Source organism: Cibotium barometz, chromosome 8, assembly GCF_041138505.1.
Source record: "Cibotium barometz isolate CiBa-2024 chromosome 8, ASM4113850v1, whole genome shotgun sequence".
NCBI classification, from domain to species: domain Eukaryota; kingdom Viridiplantae; phylum Streptophyta; class Polypodiopsida; order Cyatheales; family Cibotiaceae; genus Cibotium; species Cibotium barometz.
Window position 1 is genome coordinate 21,527,842 of NC_141053.1, and position 23,864 is coordinate 21,551,705.

The window sequence follows — 23,864 nt, forward strand, 5'->3', positions numbered from 1 at the left end:
ACAAATGTTGTACCTTTCATGACCTGCCTACTGAATCCAAGACTTCATCTATATAAGGAAGAGGATAATGGTCTCTCTTTGTGGCTGTATTAAGTGGCTTGTAGTCCACACAAATTCTCCACCTTTCATCCTTCTTTGTTCGAATGACAACTAGACTCACCCATTTAGAAGTGATGATTGGGTAGGTGAAGCCGGCCTTCAATAACTTCTCCACTTCTTCCTTTAGTACATCTTATTGACCTTTTCCCAAAGGCCTTAGCCTTTGGCACACTAGCTTGGCACCTTCTTTGAGTTCAATATAAAGAGTCTCTCCTTTGCAGCCTTGAATCTCTTCAAAAGATGTGATGAAAATATTAGGAAACTTTTGTAACATGATTTTGTATTAATGTTTTTCAATAGAAGTAAGATCCGTAATTGACATTTTGTCAACAAAGTCTACCTTTACATCTTTTTTGGGTTCAAGAAAGTCCTCTATTTCTTCAAAAGATCTCCTCTCACTACTCACTTGTCCTATGTCCTCATTCATGGGTTCCAAAGTAAGCATGGACACATCAACATCACTTGAATACGAATATGTTCTCCCTCATGACTATCCCTTTCACTCTCATCCTCACTCTTAGTGTTTTTCCTTTCCTCTTCATCATATTCCCCTCACAACTTTTTGTCAATCATACAAAACTTTTCCTCATTCTTTTTTTTTAAATCATAAAGCGTAATTGTACCCTTTTCCCAATCTTGTATTTCACCCACTAACCTAAGCCATGGCCTTCCTAAAATCAAAGGATAAGCACCCAACCTATAGGCATAATGTGACAATTCACTTTTACATTTACACCAAATACCTTTACATCAAGATCCTTAAGGATACCTAAACACCTTACTTTAGCATGATTTGTAGTTGAATCCTAAACCTTGAAACCCCACTTGTCTCTAACCCAAGCCTCTCCACACAAGATTGTGTAATCACACATATCTATGTGCCCCCATCAATGTATGCTTCTCCCATACCTTGACCTTTGTGCTAGGCATCAATAACTGGGCATATATTGGGAAGCTCCTCTAATGAGTGCACCTTGATAGTACCTTTCCTTCATTCCTTGACTTTTGGATTTACCAGCCTTTTCCACTCCTTTCATTTGTAAATTTTATTCAAGCTTAAGAAGAGCTACTCAAATTTAGAAACAAATACCTTAAGAGTAATAAAGACTATCGCATACCTACTAACCCTACACATTGTCATATGATAAACAAGGTTGTCCATTGTGTGTCTTTGAATTTGATAAGTCCATCCCCCTCTTATTATGGGTACATTAGCAGATGCTAAATACTTGAAAAGTGTTTTGACGTAGAAAAATGGCATTCTAAATTTTGTTCGCCCATGGGGGTCACATTTATAAATTTAGAAAAGTGAGTCGATGCTTCATTCTACCAAATATTTATCACCAACTCAACAAATTAGTCACTTAGAATTCATTAGGCAGACAATTCCTTGTTGATGATCTATCTTGAAACTATGGCAAGTCCTTATGCTTTTAATCGAGAGTCCACAAATAAGCACATGCAACTTACCCTTTGATACTCATGGTGGGTAGCATTATTATGAGAACACTAGGAACCAAAAGGTCATGGGTTTGATCGACCACATCTAGGAGGTGCAAAGCCTCTATGGCATTTCCTTCAGTACTCTCTCCTTGCAATGCAAAACTTGTAGACAAAAACCAAAAAAAAAAAACTTACACTTTAATGAATCATGGCTAGCCTAGGTAATTTTCAACCCGCCGGATAAGGTTTGAAATTTAAAGCATTAGTAAAATGGGATCATCCGACTTGTCCAACCTTCCTAGGGCGGATGTTCACTTCCGTTGGTGGGACCGTTTTTTATTGCCACAATTTTCCTATGAACCCAGGTTGTTACCCGACTTTAGATTAAGGGAAACAAAAATCAAATGTTATTATGTATGTTATGTAAGGATTTGGGAAAATGATAGGTTCACCTTAGACTAAATTCTAAAACTTGTTCAATTAACCCAAAAAAACATGGAAGAAGGAAATATACCTACTCAAGTTATTATTATATATGTTATGTATATGTTATTATTATATATGTTATGTAAGGATTTGGGAAAATGATAGGTTCACCTTAGACTAAAACTTGTTCAATTAACCCAAAAATAAACATGGGAGAAGGAAATATACCTACTCAAGTTTTTCAAGAGTTAGCTATAATCTCTACACTGTTATTCTCACTATTCTTGCCCTTGCCACATCATTCAGCCACGTGTCACTTTCTGTGGCCATCTCATTTTACCACGTGGCAGGAGTGTACAAGGGGGGACAGACTACTGCAGCAGCACAGTAGCCCCCCACTAGCTAGATTTAAAATGAAGAAAAATGCTTGTTCAAAAGTAGGATTTCCCTTTTCAATCCATGGTGAAACCTCCTCAACATTTTCAAGAACTGAAGTCACGTGGTAGAAAAATGTATCTTCTCTCTCTAACCACGTGACAGAAGTGCAAGGGTGGGGCAGACTGTGCACGGGTAGGGGCGGCCTCGTGTCTAAAAGGCATGGTGCATTTAAGAGGGGTTCAAGTGGGATCGACGACTAAGGGGCCCGATTTTGGGTGGGGGCATTCCGAGCCGTCGGATCCTCGAAAGTAAACTAGGGCCCCAAAGTAAACTAGGGATGTCCCGCATAACAAAAGCATATATTAATATGGGCCGCTTACACTAGCTAGTAGAAATTATAGCCTATTGGTAAGACTATGGCCTCCATAGCGGCATAGCGGCACGTCGTCGGTTCAAATCCTTTCTTTTTCATTTAGCTGCTTAGGTAAAATAATTCTAAGTCCAAACTCGGGAACTGAAGTAAACTATGCAGTATGGCAACCCCGACTTTACTACAGCGTGGTCTTAGTTTAGTATGGGGCCCTAGATCTTTTGTCAACTAGGGGAGGCGAAAAATGATATCTCAAAAAAAAACTTGGCCTGTGAAGTAAACTAGGACCCTAGTTTACTTCACAGGCCGAGTGCGGACATCACAAAAAAAACTTGGCCTGTAAAGTAAACTAGGATCCTTAGTATACTTTTGGCGATTCGATGGCCCAAATCGCCCCCACCCAAAATCGGCCCCTGAGCCGTAGATCCCACGTCCTTTTCCTCTATGTCTGTGGACTCTGCTTAACCCTCAAACCACTCCAAAATTGAGGGGATATCACCTCACATGCTCTTTGTTTTGCCACTCCAAAATTGAGGGGATATCACCTCACATGCTCTTTATTTTGCCAATAGTTACAAGCCCACAGCTAACTCCGAATGACTTTCCTCTTGAGGATGACTAACTCTGATCTAGCTGAAGTAGAATCTCTCTTTTCTCAGTCAACTAGCACTTCTAGTTGCTCACACCACTCAAACCACACAAAATCCATCACAATGGATACTCAACTAACAGCACCTGAATCATTGATGCCACACAGAAAGCGCTCAGAACACAAAACCTTCCTATTACTAATAGATGACAGCTCTGACTGTCAGACGAGGCCCAGAAACACTTCTTACACACTCAGACAAGTCAGCTCAAGATCCTCTTACTCCCAGATAATGGTTTTGATGTTCTGCTTACACAGAACTAACTCTATATACTTTCTCTTCTCATTCTAACTTAGGATTAGTTTTGACACAAAAGACACTTGATTTGCCCTCTCAGAGATCCCTCCTCCATCATCTCACTCAACTCAACACAAATAAAGCATCAAGGCACAAAAACTCACCAAACTACAAAAAACACAAGCTCAAAACACTCTACCCTTCATTCAAACCAAACAAACAATATGAACAAGCCTGAGACCTTGGGCTTCAAAGAAAATTGAAGAAAGTACAAGAAACTTTCAGGATCTGCCCCCCACAGATAGACCCGCAACTTCAAACTTCACATCATCATCATCTTCATCCTCGACTAACCAGCTTTCAACTAGAAAACAGGTATAGTCAAAGAAGTTCTAATCTGGATCACGTTTGTAATAGAGGTTTTGCTTAGAGAATCCAGGAAACACCTTGGCCAATCCTTCACTCGGCTACCTCCTTGTGCTTTGATCCAAACACTCCTCCCTCACTGCATCTGTGCTTTGATCCAAACACTCCTCCCTCACTGCATCTGTGCTTTGATCCAAACACTCCTCCCTGACTCTTCTTTGTAGACCTAGAAATACATGTAGGCATCTCTAGCGTGCTACAGTGAGACTTGCAAAAGCCCACACAATTGCAGTTCTTTCTTGATGGTCTCTCCAACCTTACTGTTATCAACCACACTCGATTAATCACCCATTTTCCTCTTCAAGCCCTGTCTCGCTGCCTTTGTTCTCTTCTAGAAGATTATGCCGCCTAGCTTCCATGATCGCCCGTATTGCTTCTATTTTGGTTTAGCACATTTGCATTTTTCCTTTGCCTGCCCCCCACCACACATCTTTGGCTACCTTGGATTCGCACAACACTATCATATACACACTCTATATATACATACATCATGTTTGTGAGGGGCTCAGATTTCCCCTCACAACATGCCAAACTAGAAATGCACATTCTCAGTGCTCACTACTGATGAATGCATGTTCATAAGTTTGTAGGTATCCAACCACACATGTTCATATCTCGGGATGCATGCTCACAATCATACTGGGCCACACATGTTCCTAATGCCGTGAATGCACGCTTATAAACCTCGGAATATCCAAGATCACTAAGGTCACCCCTATAAGAATGATATATACCAATCCATGATGCCCCTATATGGCCTAGATCCCAAGATAGATCTATCTCCAATAAAAATGGATCTAGGTACATATCTAGATCAAATGAAAATCTCTCTAGATTCTTATGCATGATCCTTTCTCCTACAAGGTCTCACCTCAACAAAATCATGGCTATGCTCATGTGCAGTGCCTAACTACCCAAACATATGCACTAAACCTAAGTGAATGCTACCAGGTATGCTATGAGAGCTAGGAGTAGAGATAGAATCATAGATATCCCCGTGAATAGAAGCCCTAAAAGAGTAGCTTGACTCATCTAGCACTAGAAACTCAGGTCTATGCTCCTCATGCACTATCATATGCTCATCAACATGTAAAGTATCATCATCCCCAATCTCAAGCATGCTAATGGATGCATCACTAATAAAAAACTGATCCACATGATAGTCTAATGTATCCATATCTCCTAATGCATCACTATGATCGACTGGAAAGTAGGTAGACATAGGCGTATCATCAATCATAATGCTCTGAATGTTCATTGCCATCCCTGCCATCAAGATCATGCCCACATGATCTAACTCACACACATCACTCTTACTATCACTATCACATATGCACATCATCATCATGTGCATATGTGTCAGTGGCATCATGTGCACACGTATCAATCATCATTTGTATGTGTGTACCATACATCAATATCATCAGTGATGTTTGTGCTATAAATCAATACCATCATGTGTATGTGTGCATGATACATCATCATGGTCATCTGAATCTGAGTCGGCTTAGTCTACATCCTCGAGAAAACATAGTCGTAAAGGCTCAAGAGTGTAGGACACTGAAACAAGGAAGACCCATCCCATATGAAAAATGCCGCACCATCTATGTTGAGTGAAGGATTGGCCAAGGTGTTTCCTGGATTCTCTAAGCAAAACCTCTGTTTACAAACATGATCCAGTTGTGCTTTCTTCAATTTTCTTTGAAGACCAAGGTCTCAGGCTTGTTCAGATTGTTTGTTTGGTTTAAATGAAGGGTAGAGTGTTTTGAGCTTGTGTTTTTTGTAGTTTGGTGAGTTTTTGTGCCTTGATGCTTTATTTGTGTTGAGTGGAGTGAGATGATGGAGGAGGGATCTTTGAGAGGGCAAATCAAGTGTCTTTTGTGTCAGAACTGATTCTGAGTTAGAATTAAAAGCGAAAGTATATAGAGTTAGTTCTGTGTAAGCAGAACATCAGAACCATCATCTGGGAGTAAGAGGATCATGAGTTGACTTGTCTGAGTGTGTAAGAAGTGTTTCCGGGCCTTCTCTGACAGTCAGAGCTATCAGCTATTAGCAATAGGAAGGTTTTGTGTTCTAAGTGCTTTCTGTGTGGCAGCAGTGATTCAGGTGTTGTCAGTTAAGTATCCATTGTGATGGGATTTTGTGTGGTTTGAGTGGTGTGAGCAACTAGGAGTGCTACTTGACTAAGAAAAGAGAGATTCTACTTTAGCTAGGTCAAAGTTAGTCATCCTCGAGAGGAAAGTCATTCGGAGTTAGCTGTGGGCCTGTATTGGCAGTAGTAGAGAGCTTGTGAGGTGACATCCCTTCAAGTTTGTAGTGGTTTGAGGGCCAGGCAGAGTCTATGGACAAAGAGGAAAAGGACGTAGGATCTACGGCTAAGGGGCCCGATTTTGGGTGGGGGCGATTTGGGCCATTGGTGGATCGCCAAAAGGAAACTAGGGCCGAAAAAAAACTCGGCCTGTGAAGTAAACTAGGGATCCTAGTTTACTTCACAGGCCGAGTTTTTTTTGTGATGTTCGCACTCGGTGTGTGAAGTAAACTAGGGATCCTAGTTTACTTCACAGGCCAATTTTTTTTGAGATGTCGTGCTTTGCCTCCTCTAGTTTACAAAAGATCTACGGCCCCAAAGTAAACTAGGGCCACCCCGTAGTAAAGTCAGGCTTGCCATATTGACTAGTTTACTCCAGTTCCCGAGTTTGGACTTAGAAATTTTTTTGCCTAAGTCTCAAAATGCAAAAGAAAGGATTTGAACCCGCGACGTGCTGCTAGGGAGGCCATAGTCTTACCATTAGGCTATAATTTCTACTAGCTAATGTATCCGGCCCATATTAATATATACTTTTGTTATGCGGGGCATCCCTAGTTTACTTTGGGGCCCTAGTATACTTTCGAGGATCCGACGGCCCGGAACACCCCCGCCCAAAATCGGGCCTCCTTAGTCGTCGATCCCACTTGAACCCCCTCTTAAATGCACCGTGCGTTTTAGACACGAGGTAGGGGCGGTGCTGCGGCGGTAGCAACGCGTGGGGTGGGAAGCTAGTTAGGTTTAAGTAGGAAGGAAATGCTTGTTCAAAATTACAATTTCCATGATGGTGAAAATAAAAGGCTAATAAAAATAGTGTCCGAGACACGAGTCAAGGAGTGATATTGCCACCTCATCTCGTGTGTCGTTGGAATGAGTGGGCCACCAACTGCCAGCTCAGCATCCCAATCCGTACGCATATCAGAGACCGCAAATCCCGCCTCTTTTCGCTCCAACGGTGCCAATGCGTTTATTGGAGTAAATATTTAATTAATATTAGAGTGTCTCGGTGCAGGCTTTTTAAGAATTTCGATATTACTAATTACAAAGCACTTCTTTTAATTTAACACTAAAATCATGCCAACAAAACCACCTTCTGCTCGCAGCCCACTGCTTCGCTTCCTTGCCATTTTCTGTGCTGCAGAAAACAATTCTCATTCCATCCATCAACCAGCCCTTCCATTGCCATTTTCTGTGCTGCAGTAAACAGTTCTTCCGTGCAGCATATGGCTATGGATCTGCACAGAGCTTCTCTTGTAGCTGCTCTTTGCTTTTTGGCATTTTGGGTCCCTTTCTCTGCTGCTACAGATCACATTGTAGGAGCAAATCGGGGCTGGCAAGTACCTGCAGACGCTGGGGCGAGCGCCAACCTCAACTACACAGAATGGGCTGCATCTGAAGTCTTCGTCTTGAACGATGAGATTAGTAAGTGTTTAGAAGGCCATTATTTCTTCTTATTGAAGCCCATGTTTAACCTTAATCTTGGAGCTTTTTTGGGTGCTTAAGAATGCATTCAAATGGATCTTTCTCCACTCAAAATCTATGTGGGTGCTTTGGATTTGTTTTTGGGTTTTTGGACGACCCATCATGTTGTGTTGCATGCAGCTTTCAACTATCAGAAGGGCCTACACACAGTGTTTCAGGTGAACTATTCAACTTATGTGAATTGCACCTTCAGCATGTGGTATGGGAATGATTGGATCTACAATTGGACCAACAGGGGTGGCAAGACCAAGATCATCCTGAATGAAACCAAGCCCTACTACTTTGCATGTGGGATGAGCAACCACTGCCAACAAGGCATGAAAGTGGCCATCAATGTCACCAAAAACAGCACATCTGAGGCCTCTCCCTCAAGTAAATCATCAAGCAAGCACAGTAATTCACAAGCCCCTTCAAGCATTCCCCTTTTTAGCACCTTGGTTTGGGCTCAAGCTTTCCTCTTCATCGCTGTGTGGCTACTCTACCCGGCCATATAACACCATCTCTGCACAGGGACTTGCTCTATTAACCATCAAAAGCAGAAGGATGCTTTAAGGCCCAACTTTTTTTTTTTGGGTTGCTTTTTTTGTTTTCTAAAGGCATCCACCATGGTCCCTTTGTAGTAGATTTTTGATTTGACTCTTTGTAAGCTCCTCTCCCATTAGTGGTAGGAGCCATGTTTCGTCACTAGGCCTTCTTGTTCAAGACAAGTGAGGCATCATAGTCACTCTCATGATTTGTGTGGTCTAACTTAAGAGTTATATTTTCATTGGCTATCATCTCCATTTTGACTAGTAGGCTTCATGTGTTTATGTGTTTCTTTGTGGTGAAACTCTTATTTTACTAGTGATTAGACTCTCTTTATAACTATTTAGATGATTTGTTGAAGCTCGTGTTAAGTTGCAATAGGTCCCCGTGCTTGTTGAAATGATGAAAGGATTTTGGTCTTCTCTTTGTGAAAGTAATAGCCTAGTAGAGGTTTGCCATGAAAGTAATGGCCTAGTAGTAACAATCCATTTGATATTTGATTAACTTTTATCATGGCCTTCTTATACCAAACAAGTGACATTACTATCGTGATTTGTTGGCATTGCTTGTTCCTTCCAAAGGGTAGGGCTACACAAGCTACACATTAGGTTGTTCAAAGATTTTACAAATTGGTAACTATGTGTGGCATAAGGAAAATGAGTGGTTTGTGTTGTGTAGGTGATTTGTGTTTTGCATTTAAAGTGGAAATGGGAGTTGCCCAAAGGTGGGGAGTTTTAGGGTGCATGTTATAGGTAACGTGGGTTGAAGGAGTTGATCATGGCTTCCATGGGTAGAATTGGTATGTAAAGATTGTTACATTTCTCATGTGATTTGGCACGTACATTAGAAATTCAATTCCATTGACCATATCTCGAATTTTGAGTAGTGGATGAGTGGATTTTACTTGCAAAAATGGGTTTCATAGATTACCTAATTGGACTATCCTTAAGTCAATCCACCTAGAGATACCCAAAAGAGATGATTCTTTCTACTTACCACAGTGACTAACATCACCATGTACACATAAGGTCTTACCAATCTTGCTTCCTTGATTGCATGCTTAGTTGGACAATGAGATTAGATAGATTAGTCACTTATCTTAGATAGAAACTTACATAACGAAGATGACTCAAAATCTCAAAATTGTTAATTTCACTAGACTCTTTCTCAATGAGAGTTTGTAAGGGTGGAAACGACTCGACGAGTCTCAAGCTAGGACTTTTCTTGACCTAGTTTTATTTCCTTTTTTTTTAATTAGCTTTTGGTCCAATATTCTACGATAGTTATTGATTGTTCATCGTTCATAGGTGCTTAATTATTCACTCATAGGCGATGCCGTTGAGGAAGCACTAAGGGGGGTTTTGAACCTAGGACCTCTTGGTCTTATTCAAACACCTTCACCACTTGATTCATCACCTCATTGGTGAGACCTAGTTTTATTTTATATAAACATGGTACTTAACATGGGTTGACCAAACTTCATTAGGCTATATATGTGGTTATGTGTCTTAAATGACCTATATATTGGATTTTTAACAACACAAATCCCACAATACTTTTTTTTATGCTTTATGCTTTTTGAAGTGAGGCTTGAAGAAGCGAAGAAACTAGTGCAGGAATGCCAAGGTAGTTAAACTAAACAACCTAAAGACATGCCTCGAGCTAATTAGATGACCCCAAGAGATGCCAAAAGTCATAGTTGAGGATAATGAAGAAGGATTTGATAGATCATCCATAGGGCAACATACCATGCCTTAATGGATAATTTTTTTGCCATCGGGCCTTGTAGGCCCTCTAATCAAGAAGCCCATAAATATATCATAAACTATTGCAATTCTTGGTCAAGCTTCAAGTAAGAGTGGGTACAAGCCTCCTCAAAGATAACATTGGACTTTGAGCTTTTTTATCCATCAAGGTAAGATTTTTGATAAGAACATTGTCACAAGGAAATCCTAGTTGATGGAGGAACTTATAAGGCTAGATGCAATGCAATCTAGGCGTTAAAGAGTCCATTGAACACATGAGCCAACCCATGAATCAATTCAACTCAAGAATTTAAGGGCTATAAGAAAGTTACCCAAGGTGCCACCAATTTACAAAATTCGTTACTACTTTCCTAATGTACTACTATTCGTCATCTACAAGGGATAAGATGTTATATCAATCTTGGGATGATGTAAGAGTTAAAATTATCACAAAATATTGTTGAAAAGACATGTGAAAAGATTGCATCAAGATTGCAAAATAATGCTTACTTTTTAATCTTGAGAAAAGTAATGCTTATGTGATTAGCTTTGAGATCGAAAAGACACTCGTCACAATTCAAAGTTAACTGAAGTGCTAGAAAGGACTATTATGCAAACTAACTTCTCTTCTTGAGAGAGCTACTCATCCAACTAATTTGGATCACCCCTAAAGTAAGTTACTAATCCTTTTTAACTTATTGAGAGAGCAACTACTTATCCAACTAATTTGGATCACCCCCAAAGCAAGCTACCAATCCCACTTAACTAAAAGCGATCAAAGATGTCCTCTTAGTCTCATAGATATCCATGACATCTAAATAGTTAAATCCTTAGTTTGATTTCGTAATATGCTTCATATTAGGAGTTCATTCTTGATAAAGAAATCTCATATTAGGAATTCATTCTTTACAAGTAGCTTTTCATATTAGGAATTCAGTCTTAATAATAAAGAGAATGTGGGAAAGAGGGAGAGCTTCAAACCCTAGTAAACAAACACACACACACACACACAAGGGAGAGCAAGACACAAAAGAGAGATGGATAGCTGAATTTTCTTCTACCTTCTTCTTCTCTACTCAACCAACATAACATAAATATAAGAGTACACATTATACGGATTGGTACTCAACTACTACAACATACAAGGGTCGGTTCGTAATGTGAACCCAACTAAATGAGTTGCTGCTATAACTATGCCAGTATCTAGTAATCCAAAATGGTTGTCACATAGCCTGTCATTCCATTGGTCGCATATCACTCATAATCTCACCAACCATGCCAGTGGTGTAGATGTGGAAGCTATCACCCATGTGAGTCATCAATGTCCGTCGCTCGTAGCACTAGTTGAGCTCGATATCTCAACACTCCTCCTCGAGCTTAAGTCCACACACTGCACTCCAAGTAAGCTCTTAAACCTGTGGAGCTTCTTTGTGCCCAATGCCTCGTGAAGATGTCAGTCACTTAATCCTCTGTGCTGACATATACCAGATCTACATCTCTTGCTAGAACCTTCTCCCTCACACAAAGTGATAATGCACCTCAATGTGCTTCATTCTAGCATGATATACTGGGTTACTAGTGTATACTACTCATGTTGTCACAATATATGACAACTATCTTGCCCTATCCATGGGCTCTCCCATGTCACCAGTAGCTCTTCTGAATCCAAGCTAGCTCACACGGTGCCATAGCAGCACCCCTATACTCTGTCTCTGTACTCGACAAGGTAATTGTTGGCTGCTTCTTACTACTCCAACTCATAGAGCAGTACTCCTAAATGAGAACATAAAACCACTAGTAGATCTCCTCTTTGCAATACTATCAACCCAATCAGCATCTGTGTACCCATGCAATTGTATCTCTGTATACCAGCCTCATAGAAAAGTCCATAATCAACTGTGGACTTTATGTACCTGAGGATCCATCTAGCTGCATCCAAGTGTGGCTTCCTAGGGACTGCATAAATTGACTCATAAGTCCAACATCATAGCTTAAGTCTGGCCTCATAATGGTCATGTAGATCAAACTACTCACCACTATGCGCTTGTATATAGTGGGGTTCTCCAAAAGCTCACCTGTATCTGCAGAAAGCTTTGTGTTCTGCTCCAATGGCACTGAAATAGGCTTACAGCCTGTTATATGATACTTGGATAACATGTCCAAGCCATACTACCTCTGCAATAGCAAAAGCCATGAGGTGATTTTATCACCTCTATGCCCAAGAAATACCATAGCTCACCCAAATCCTTCATCTCAAACTTCTGCTTCAAAAGCATCCTGACATCATGTATGTTTGCATCACTATCACCATTTATAAACAAGTCATCCACATAGATTACTAATAGCATGATCCCTCTATTTGTCTTTTCACATATAGTGAAAAATCTACATTGGATATCTAAAATCCAATGGTAACAAGATACTCCCCGATCTTGTTTGACCATGCTTTAGATGCCTGCTTCAAGCCATACAAGGCTTTGCGTAACTTGCACACAAAATCTGGATGTGCATCACTCTCATAACCTGGTGGCTGCATCATGTACACTTCTTCTTGTAAATAACCATGCAAGAAAGCATTCATTACATCCATTTGATGTAAAGACCAACCCTTTGCTACAATCATAGCAATGACAGCTCTCACGGTTGCCATTCTTGCAATCGGGGGTTGAATGTCTTCTCATAGTCTATACCACAAGTATATGCATAGCCCTTGGCAACCAATCTTGCCTTGCACCTGCTTATTGAACCATCAGCATCGTGCTTGACTTTATACACCCACTTACATCCAATTACTTTCTTTTCCTTGGGCAAAGGCACTAACTCCTATGTTGCATTTGCATCCAATGTTGCCAGCTCCTCATCCATGGTATCTTTCCATTTCTTATTTTCAATTGCCTGCTCAAAGCAAGTAGGCTCAACCTCCTGTATTGCTTTTACCATGTAAGCATAATGATGGGCTGTATATCCATCATATCTCAACCTATCAACAGGGTATCTAACCCTCGTAGACCTGCGTACACCTGGATCATTGTGCCAGGTGTCCTCAAAACAGCCCTGGTTCTCACACTAGGAGTAACCACAGATGGAATGCCAAGCTCCTCATCAAGGCTTTGATCAAAGCCACTAGAGTCACCATCCACATATAAGTGACCTACTGATAGATTAGGCACAAAAGGTTGATCTACCTTTTCCTTCCCTTTCCGTGATACATGTGTACCTACATCATTCCCTCAACCTGCCTGACCATGGGCTAACATTGGATCCACTGCGCCCGAGGACTCCCCAGCTCCACTCAGCACCTCTGTTGCTGCTCTATATGTGGTGCAACATCAGCACTTCTTACATCTGCATCTTCTGTTGTCTTTACTACTGGTGCATACCAGTTACTCATCTCATCGAAGACAACAACTCTGCTTACTTACATCTCACAAGTGGTAGGGTTATAACATCTATAACCTTTTTGCTCCATAGCATAACCAATGAAGATGCATTTCTTTGCCTTTGGATCCAACTTTGTTATCACTTCATTAGAAATATGTACATATGTTATACACCTAAACACTTTTAAGTGAGAGACACATCCGGTCTTATGCTTGTAAACTTCTATTTAGGAGTCATGCCATGAACAGCTGCAATGGGTGTCCTGTTCATAATGTACACAGCAGTTGCTACTGCTTCTGCTTAAAAATAATGTGGCATATTCTTTTCAGCTATCAAGGTACGTGTCACTTCTGCAATATGCCTATTTTTCCTTTTTGCAACACCATTCTGTTGCGGAGTGTACCTTCACGTAAACTGCCTCTTGATTCCTTGCTTTCTTAGGAAATCGTTTTGGAGAAATATTCTCCCCCACCATCTGATCTTAGGCATTTTATTTGCATGCCTTTTTCTTTCTCGACCAAGGCTTTAAATCTCTGAAAGTGAGCAAACACCTCACTTTTCTCCTTCATGAAATAAACCCACACTTTCCTAGTGTGGTCATCAAATGAATGTAACATAGTACCTACAACCTGCAATTGTTGCAGTCTTGGTCAGTCCCCATCATACATCTGAATGTATGATATCCAATGGCCTTGCACCTGTGCTGACATGCTTTTCATGTGGGAAAGCATGTTTGGCCTGCTTACCAAGTTGGCATGTTTCACATACCTTATGCATACCGTCAACCTTAAACTTTGGCAAACTTGCAACAATATTTTGGGCTTGCATAGACTTCAATCTGATGTACATTCACATGATCAATGCGCTTGTGTCATATGTCAATATCTGCAATGACACCTATTCCATGCGCAAACATGGCTGCCTTTATCTTAGGCATGTTCACATCCAAAGTAAACATCCTACCATTTCTGTTACCCTTTGCAACCAAGCAACACTTATTTTTGAAGTTTTCCACAAAACATCCTTGAGGATTAAACCTCACTTTTAGACCCTGCTCAATCATCTGTCCAATAGAAACCAAGTTCTTTGTAATATTTGAAACATGAAGTATATCAGCCAAGTACTTCATTTTGCCATCCTGCATAGACAATGGCACTTTACCAACATGCGCAATAATGGGATGCACAGTATCATCACATGTTTCTACATAACCTGGTTTTTTCATTTTTTGCATATCTCTAAACCACTCAGCATTACTGGTCATGTGGTTAGAGGCGCTAGAATCCACATACCATATATCTCGAGATGCTAACACATCCCCTGTTATGGAACTAAGCATGTGCTGTATCACAAATAGCTACTCACTTCTGTTATCACCTCCATGTTTGCTAGATGATGCATAGTTGCCTTGCTGCAACTTCCCACTTTTAATATCATTCTGCTTTTTGTAGCAGTCCTTTGCCATGTGTCCTGGTTTGCCATAGCAATAACACTCTATGCTATTTGCATTTTGATTTCTTTGTTGCCAACCACCTCGGCTTCGTTAACTCCCCCTTCCTCTAGACCGGCCTCTTCCACCTGTGTATGATTGCTATTGTGAATCATTGGACTGTTGTCCAGAATTCTGATTTCCTTGTCGGCCACCACCTTGGCCTCGTCGGCCATGGCCTCTACTTGAATTAGAGTAAAAGGCCTGTTCCAATGTGTTCTTGCTTTGTGAAGAAGAATCCTCACCTAAAGCCTTTTCTTCTATGATCAACATAGATATCAAGTCCCGAAAGTTGAGAATATTCTCTCTAATTGCAATGGAGGTCTTGAATGGCTTGTACTCTTTGCCAAGCCCATTTAGACAGACACTCATCAAATCATCATCCTCCACATACATTGATAGACCCAAGGGATTCAACAATGCCCTTGATCTTTAAGTCATATTCATTGATGGACATGCTTTTCTTTTCCAAAGTATGCAACTCTTACTTTAACTGCAACTTCCTTGCCTTTGTGTTAGTCTAGGAATATCTGAACCAAATTTTGTCATAACTTCTGGAGTGTTTGCATCCTGCATGTGTCCTATCATAGTGTGTGACACTAATTGAAAGCCAGTACATGACTTTTCTTGCACCCTGATTCTAATCCTTGAATGCCTTTACATCTCTACAGGAGTGGTATTCTCCTCAGATAACTCTGGAGGCTCCTCATTGTCTCCTTCTACATAATCCCCAAATCCTTTCTCTATTAGGAAATTGGTTATTCTAAACTTCCAAGCATGGAAGTTATTCTTATCCAGTTTCTCACTCTACGAATATGATTAATTCCATCATACATATTTTCCTACATCAATCAAATAACTTGCAAACAGATAACTTCTGTATGTAACCTGTAATACAATAGTATCTCCTGTAACTACTGCAGCGTGGTACTTCAGCACAGTTTGTGTGTCACAAAATGTGACCAAAGTACATGTACATACACCTATCAACAATACATGTGCATACACCTAGTATCAACAATACATGTGCAAACCTTGTCTGCACTTCCAAAAATGCACTACTGTACTGCAATAACTAGATTTCAAGCAGAAACAGTTCTCTACCAGAACTTCGAGAAAACTACCAAAAATACTTTGCAATGATGAAACGGGGTCCGTAACGTGCCCGAAACACGAATCTGTTCGAAAAAACATTGTCCACTAGGACACCATTAGGACAATATACCTGCCCTCCTGTAGCTCCGCCCTCGTGATGAAGACAGCTCCTCAATCGGAGATAAGTAGCTCCCAAAGCTACTGAGGGGGTGTTATACCTAAACTAAGAAGGACAAGAGATATTGGTGCTCTTACCCATGTAGTACCGCTTCCTTCCCTCCTTGTTCTTGCCTCTTGCTTGCCTCCTTAGTTCTCACACAAACTAGGCTCTGATACCATAAAGAGAATGTGGGGGAGAGGGAAAACTTCAAACCTTAGCAAGCAAACACACACACACACACATAAGGGAGAGCAAGACACAAGAGAGAGATGAATAGTTGAATTTTCTTCTATCTTCTTCTTCTCTACTTAACCAACATAACATAAAGATAAGAGTACACACTATATAGGTTAGTACTACTCAACTATTACAACATATAAGAGTCGGCGGTCCGTAATGTGAACCCGACCAAATAAGCTGGCACTATAACTATGCCAGTCTCTAGTAATCCAAAATGGCTGTCACACAGCCTGTCATCCCACTGGCCGTATATCACCCATAATCTCACCAACCATACCAGTGGTGTAGATGCGGAAGCTATCACCCAAGCGGATCATCAATGTCCGTCGCTCGTAGCACTAGTTGAGCTCTTGAAACAAACAAGAAACTTTTCATGTAAGCTCTTTCAATGATATTATATTCCAAAAAACCAACATAATTTTAAATTATCATATAGCACTCGTGTATAATAACTATGCTTTATTTCAAAAAAAGAAGACATATGGATGGTAAATTTTTGATCCATCACACTTTTTAAAGAGCTACCTATGGTTCAAGTGATGATGAGCATGTGAATAGATCTCGAGATAGATGTATATCACTATGGAAGGACATTACCAGTCCCTCATTCTCTAGTTACCTCAATTTTGATCAGGAGAACAAATGAGTGATAAGAATCTCTTTGAGTATGGAATTAATCATTGATTCTTTTCAGCCTTTGATTATGTTTTCTTATTTCCTAGTATTGTGTGGTATATCTTTTAAAAATCCCTAACTTCAATTTATTTTTGGGCCATCATCGAAATTTGATGTTAGTGCTGACCCCTCAACCTGAGGGCTCTATTACAAATCATTACAAAATTTAACACTTAAAGGGCCAATTTGCCTAGAAAAACCTAAAGAAACAGGAAAGTTTACCTTTTTCATGGTTTTTATAAGTGGCAAGGGTTTACTTATATTATAATTTGAGGGGAGGCGTGTGTTCTTCTAGAGAATTTCTGTGAGGGAAGCAACGGTTCTCTCCAAATCATTGTATGTTTGATTTTCTCGAAAATTGATCGGTGATGTGAGAGGTGAGTGTAAAGAAAAGTGAAAAAGCGATTAAGAGATTCATGGATGTGATTGGGAGAATCAAGGGTAGCATGGATGTGAGGGGAGCAACGGTTCTCTCCAAATTATTGTATGTTTAATTTTCTCTAAAATTGATTGGTTAGAGGTGAATGTAAAGAAAGGTGAAAAAGTGATTAAGAGATTCATGGATGTGATTGGGAGAACCAAGGGTAGCATGAGTTGATTTAACATGTGTGGAAATATTTTAGTGACTTAATGGAGTTATTCACAATGAGATGATTATTCAATGGAGTTATTCAGTGTGAGATGATTATGAATCTAGATATCCTCTTTGTAAGATATAAATTGATGCATCCCCAAGCTCACTTTATGTGGTTTTTTTTAAATGAAATAGAGTCCTAATTTGTGACTATTTCTTTGGCAAGCTATGCTTTTTAGTTGGCCAAGCAAAAAGTCAAGCAAGCTCAAGATGAAGCCAAGGCACGGGATGCCAAGGCCAAACAAAGACTCCAGGAGAGAATATTGCATGTGAACGTGGCTTCACTAACCCTTTTTGATGAGGATGACCTGGACATTGAGCTGGCACCGGCTCAGTGTAAAAGTCTCTACAACTGAAAGTCATGCAACGAGCATTGCATTTATCGATATACGGGATCAAGTCATCACTTCATCTCTTATGAAACATGGATAGCACTAGATAAACCTCACCTTGAGACCACCAATGCACAAGTCTGAAGTGTGCATTTGTCAACTACCAAAGTTGTGGGATTTTTAAATGTTAATATTTTCATTAGAAATAATCCCTTGGTTGGAAAGGTATTTGTCATGCCGGCAAGATCTATGGAAGAAGAGATAATACTTGGACGATCCTGGATTTGCGTGAGTAATTGTAATATCCAATGGGAAAAGAGGGCAGGTTAACTCAATGTGAGGGCAAGGAGACCATTACCGTGCCAATATGGAGTCCCTTAAATAAAGGGAAACATGTAATGATGCATGACATAAAACTGCCAACACCACAACAACCAACTATTGTACCAAAAGAGGCGTTAACGTCATAGCTCCCACACAAAATCCAAATAAAGTATCCAGTAATTCAACAGTGGGTTCTTAAGGAGGACATTCGAGCCCACGAATACTATGATGCAAAAGGAGTAGCCAGTGAATCAAGGCAAAAAGTTCAAGCTATGAACAAAGGAAAGAGAAGGCTATCCAAAGACAGCAACAAGTAGTATTCCAAGCAAAGCCACCACCCACAGTATTCCAAGCAAAGCCACCACCCACAAAATTCTCAAAAGCAATGGGTTAGGAAGGATTTGCTAGCTACTTAGAGGTTTTACGAGGGAAATATATCAGTATGGGTGCCCAAATCCTACTCAAGTTCATATACTATTGGCACTTTCACAAGCTCGCAAAAGGACCATGAAGGCAAAGAGGACCAATTTCTAGTTAAAGTAAATGTTAAGAAGACCCAAAAATTGCTTTGGGAAAAGAAGCCCATTCAACCCACCGAACATAAAGGAGCAACATTGCCAACTCCACCTACCAAGGTGAATGAATTAAGCAAGGTTAAGGAGAAGGGAAAAGAAGGCGTGCACTGCCGAAGGCACAAGGCACATTACAGGTTCAACAGGAATCAGTGGATGCACTCTTCAATTGGATGGATAGCAAAATCAAACACTCCCACTTTGAACTGAGGTTACAACAACAAATTCCCACAAGGGCCAAGGTACCAAATTGGTTTCTGTGGCAATAAGCAAAGAAGAAGTACAAAAGGCATCCATTCCTCAACAATGGGTCCAAGGTAAAAGTGTATTTAACCCTTCTCTTAATGCATGATATGGGAAATTGAGTGTTTGAGCATGTAGGAAGCATAGGGTATCAACCTTGCACGCACGAGATTATAACATTTCACGTCGTGAAACACTTAGTGCTTCATGCCGTGAAATGGTCAAAAATAGTTTACGTCGTGAAACGCTTAGTGCTTCATGCCATGACATAATTAGAAACGGTTCACATCGTGAACCGCCTTAGTGCTTCATGGCATGAAAAGATTAAATACCATCCGCTAATCACAAGACGCCACTTGGCTTGCTTCATTAAGTTAGCCCTGCACCGAGGCCGACAACTGATTCATAAAATCAATTTGTTCTCTCTTTTGTGCATTTCTACTTGTGCGATTTCTGCATTCGAGCTTCCTCATCGCAATCATGCACATCAATCGCGATTTTGTGCTCCAACTCTTTCGTCCATCATAGCTTGTCACTCCAATTCCAAGTGGGAGCTCGTGCTTTAACCCTTTTTCTTTCCTTCTTTCCTTTGTAAAATGTTGGTACACAATGGCATGTTATCATTCAATCTTATGAAGTGTAACACTTCATTGCGTGTGATCTAATTGCGCTCTATGGGTATGTTGTGTATATGTTCACCCATCATATGTTTGTATGTTGCTGCTATGTTGTGTATATATGCATAAAAATGTTTTACTCTTGGCGATGGATTTTCCTCGTGAAATAGTAGTCTGCTATTTCACGGCATCCACTCTAATCCTTAGGATAGACCTACACACTTTTGCATCTTTGTCCAAATATCTAAATCATGCCCTTGCTTACCCATAATATCATTTTAAGAAATCTAAAAATCATCAGGGTAACCCTGCTAACTCACGGGTTAAAACCTGTTATCTCATGGGTTATAACCCTGCACTTTCATAGCTTAGCCATCTCACAGGCTAAGCCATCTCACGGCTTAACCATCTCATGGGCTAAGCCATATCACGACTTAAACATCTCATGGGTTAAGCATCTCACGTGCTAAGCCATCTCACGGGTTAACCATCTCACGTGCTAAGCCATCTCACGGGTTAACCATCTCACGAGTTAACCATCTCACAGATTAAGCCATCTCACGGGTTAACCATCTCATGAGTTAAGCATCTTACAAGTTAAGCATCTAACTTTCTAAGCCATCTCACAGGTTAACCATCTCATGGGCTAAACCATCTCACAGCTTAACCATCTCACGAGTTAAGCATCTCACGTGATAATAGTCTCACAGGCTAAAACCCTGCAACTTCACGGGTTAAGAGCCTGTACTCTCACGGCTTAAAGCCTTCTATCATGAATCATCATGTATTCTACACCTCGTTATTGCTGCTCACCCCACTAACACCCTTCTCATTAATATAACACACACACCCACACACTATTATCCAAAAAAAAAAGGAAAAGAAAAAGGGGAGAAGACCACATGCTCTCGCCAAGTCATTATGACTGACTCTCTTATCAACAACTGTTATAGATGTCGTCCTCCGTAACCCCAAAAAACTGGAAGTTGAGGAGACTCCGGCTGTCACACAGGCAAGTACCACAGGTTCACCAATAGGTCCAAAGCTCAGTTATCTAGGGCAGTATTCTTAGATGTACAAGGGCTCCATAATTAGCAAGGATGTGTAGACAGTACATGGTAAGATAGCCCTAGAGTATCATAGCTTGGAATGCTTACAGGTTTTGGATGATGCGGAAGTCAAAGATAAGTTGGAGAAGGTAGGGCTGGGAAGAATGGTTGAATGCCTCCCCTACACAACCAACACAGAATTGTGTGCGAAGTATTTGAAATCCTATGACGGGGAAACTAAGAGGGGACATGTGACAAAGGCAAATGGCACTACTAAACAGTCTTCCTCTCTGAAGAATTGATCCATGAGGGTTTGCAGCTGCCGCCACCAATCAAGATACATTCTCACAACTTTGAAAAGATGCCCTTGGATGCCATGCTTAAAAGGAGTTCATACCATTCAAACGGGGCATAATACGAGAATATACGGGATGAAGTGATAGAGAATGCCTGCAGAGCAATATCTTTATTATGCAGGTCAAGCCAGTCGTGATAGGTACAACAGAGTGCCTCTAAAGAGAATAGCCAAAGTGCATGAGGAGAAAGAAGATGACTGGGCTTGGTACATTCACAGAGAAATGGAAAACTACTTGAAGGCACACCAATCCAAAGTATGCAATCCATACTTGCTTACCAAGGTGCTGAGTCATGCAGCAGATCTTTAGATTCTAGAAAGCATACCAGAGGAAAAAGTACCACAAGATGCAGTGCCGAAAAAACCACCATCACTTACCTCTGTGAAGAGCTCCAGGAAGGGCAAGCACTTCTAAAGGACACAAAGGAAATTATGAAGGAATTAAAGAAGAGCAGAAGAAAGAAGACAAAAAGATGAGAGGTATCATTCCCGGAGTCGCTGTGAGGAGTCCGAATGCCTAGAAGAGGAACTGGCCCAGGACATTGCCTCTTATCAGGAATTGGTGGAGCACCAAAAAGCAAAGGGTATTAGCTTTTCAGAAATACCAATAAGCACAGCTGTTGAAGTGCCTCAATAAACACCTCCTCCTAGCCCAGCTTATATGGTCTTCAAAAACCTATCACCGCTTCATGATTCTATTATATCAAATCAGAATGCATCAGTAGAAATTGGTGTAGAAAAAGCTCTTGTGAGAGATATACTACAAGAGGATATAAGCCACAAGAATGAAGAGGCAACCTCTACACGTCCAAAGGTCCCATATGAAATCTAGGAAGCAAAAAAAAGAAAGAGAGATGAAGAAGCACATTAGTCATGGATCATTAGTCATGGGTGGATAGAAGTCTATAATACACACTAGCACTTAAATCTAAATGAATCCACCCTTTATCACCCATATGGCATTCTCAAGCTCTATCGCTATATACATGACACTTAGAAGCCATGATGACTACTGTGGTATATAACTTTGACAAAATACATACTGAATATCCTGACATAACTTCAAAAGATATCATGGAACTCTAGGAGTTTATGAGAATACACAAGCCCACCCGCCCACCCCCTAGTTCATGAGAGGGCCAGGAAGAAACACAAGGTTCTTCAACTCCATATAGTTATCCAGTGTTTTCTTGTATCATCAGTAAAATACTAAACCCTTATCCAAGTGTTAGTCCAACTAACAAATCTAAGGTTGATTGCATTTTCTCTCGTCTTCCTTCTATACCTATAGATTTTCCCACTAACACTCTCACCCCCAAGGAGTTGCTAGAAGGAGTTGCTAGCACCCCACCCGTCTCCACCAAGGCCGCTTCAAGAGGTACGTCACATTCAATTAAGAGATGACCTCTAGCTGTTTGCTGACAACAATATTCTTGAGTACTTATCTTGTGGAGAGTACGAAGGGTTATCAGGGCAGGCACCCCCTTATTGAAGCCAAGCTAATGTTCAAGGTGTTAATGCAAATCACACCGTTTTAACCAACCCGCAAAATCCTCCCAGACACCTATGCTACATTGACATCAAGACGGCACCCGTATGTGCCCTATCCTCTCTGTGCACCAATGCCTGATTTGGAGGAGCTATTATTGATGGGGCAAGAGAAGGTACATTATGGGCAAATGTGGCAAAGCATACAAAGCTAGAAAAACCCCTACTTAGCAGACTTGCTAGAGATCAGAATGGTTACATTCATAATTAGTTACTGTTTCAGGTGGCGCAAAGCAAATCCAGTTCACACAAGTGGAGGTTACACGGCCATCATTACAGATAATACCAATCCCCACATTGGATTTTGGTATACAACTGGAATGGCGTAAGGAATATCTTACATTTCAAGAATATAATCAGTAGTATCAGTGCTCCCCGGCCAACCCAAAGGGTTGATCCACTATATATGCCTATCAAATGGAGGTTGACACCGTTACAATTCCATGGTCCCAAATGCCAAGATTCTCATGTTTGCTATAATTTTCCAGAGTTTGCACCATCAACATTTTCACATATTGCAAGTCAAAGGCAACAAATTCTAACCTGGATACGAGTTTAGAACCATATTCGAGATCTAGATATCGTGGCAACAGTCAGATTCTTGTAGCTGATAGTGGTCCTAATAGATCAACCTAAGGAACGCTATGATGGATTTGTAGCTGACCAACTCCACTTTGACATGAACACAGGTCTTGATGTGAAAGAGGCATGATGCTATACTATCATCACCTAAGGTGTCTTCCAGATTACATGCACATTACATTTGAAGATATGGTCGACACTGGGTTCTGAACATCACATGTAGCTTTTAGAAGAACCCTAAAAAAGCTTCAATCATGCCATAACTTTTATAGGCATGATGCTATACTATCATCACCTAAGGTGTCTTCCAGATTACATGCACATTACATTTGAAGATATGGTCGACACTGGGTTCTGAACATCACATGTAGCTTTTAGAAGAACCCTAAAAAAGCTTCAATCATGCCATAACTTTTATAGGCATGAGTTTGGTGACCAGGTCTTTCGGCCTAGGTAACAGGTTCTGAGGACTGAATCTACAT

General features: G+C 40.6%; 1 protein-coding gene across 1 annotated transcript; it reads left to right on the forward strand.

Moving 5' to 3' along the window:
• The first annotated feature begins 7,384 nt into the window (after positions 1-7,384).
• Positions 7,385-8,590, forward strand: LOC147636030 (mavicyanin-like). The gene is made up of 2 exons (XM_086801073.1): positions 7,385-7,756; positions 7,937-8,590. Exons 1-2 carry the CDS (start codon positions 7,558-7,560, stop codon positions 8,308-8,310), a joined length of 573 nt encoding a protein of 190 aa, XP_086657199.1. The 5' UTR covers positions 7,385-7,557; the 3' UTR covers positions 8,311-8,590.
• The last annotated feature ends 15,274 nt before the right edge of the window (positions 8,591-23,864 follow it).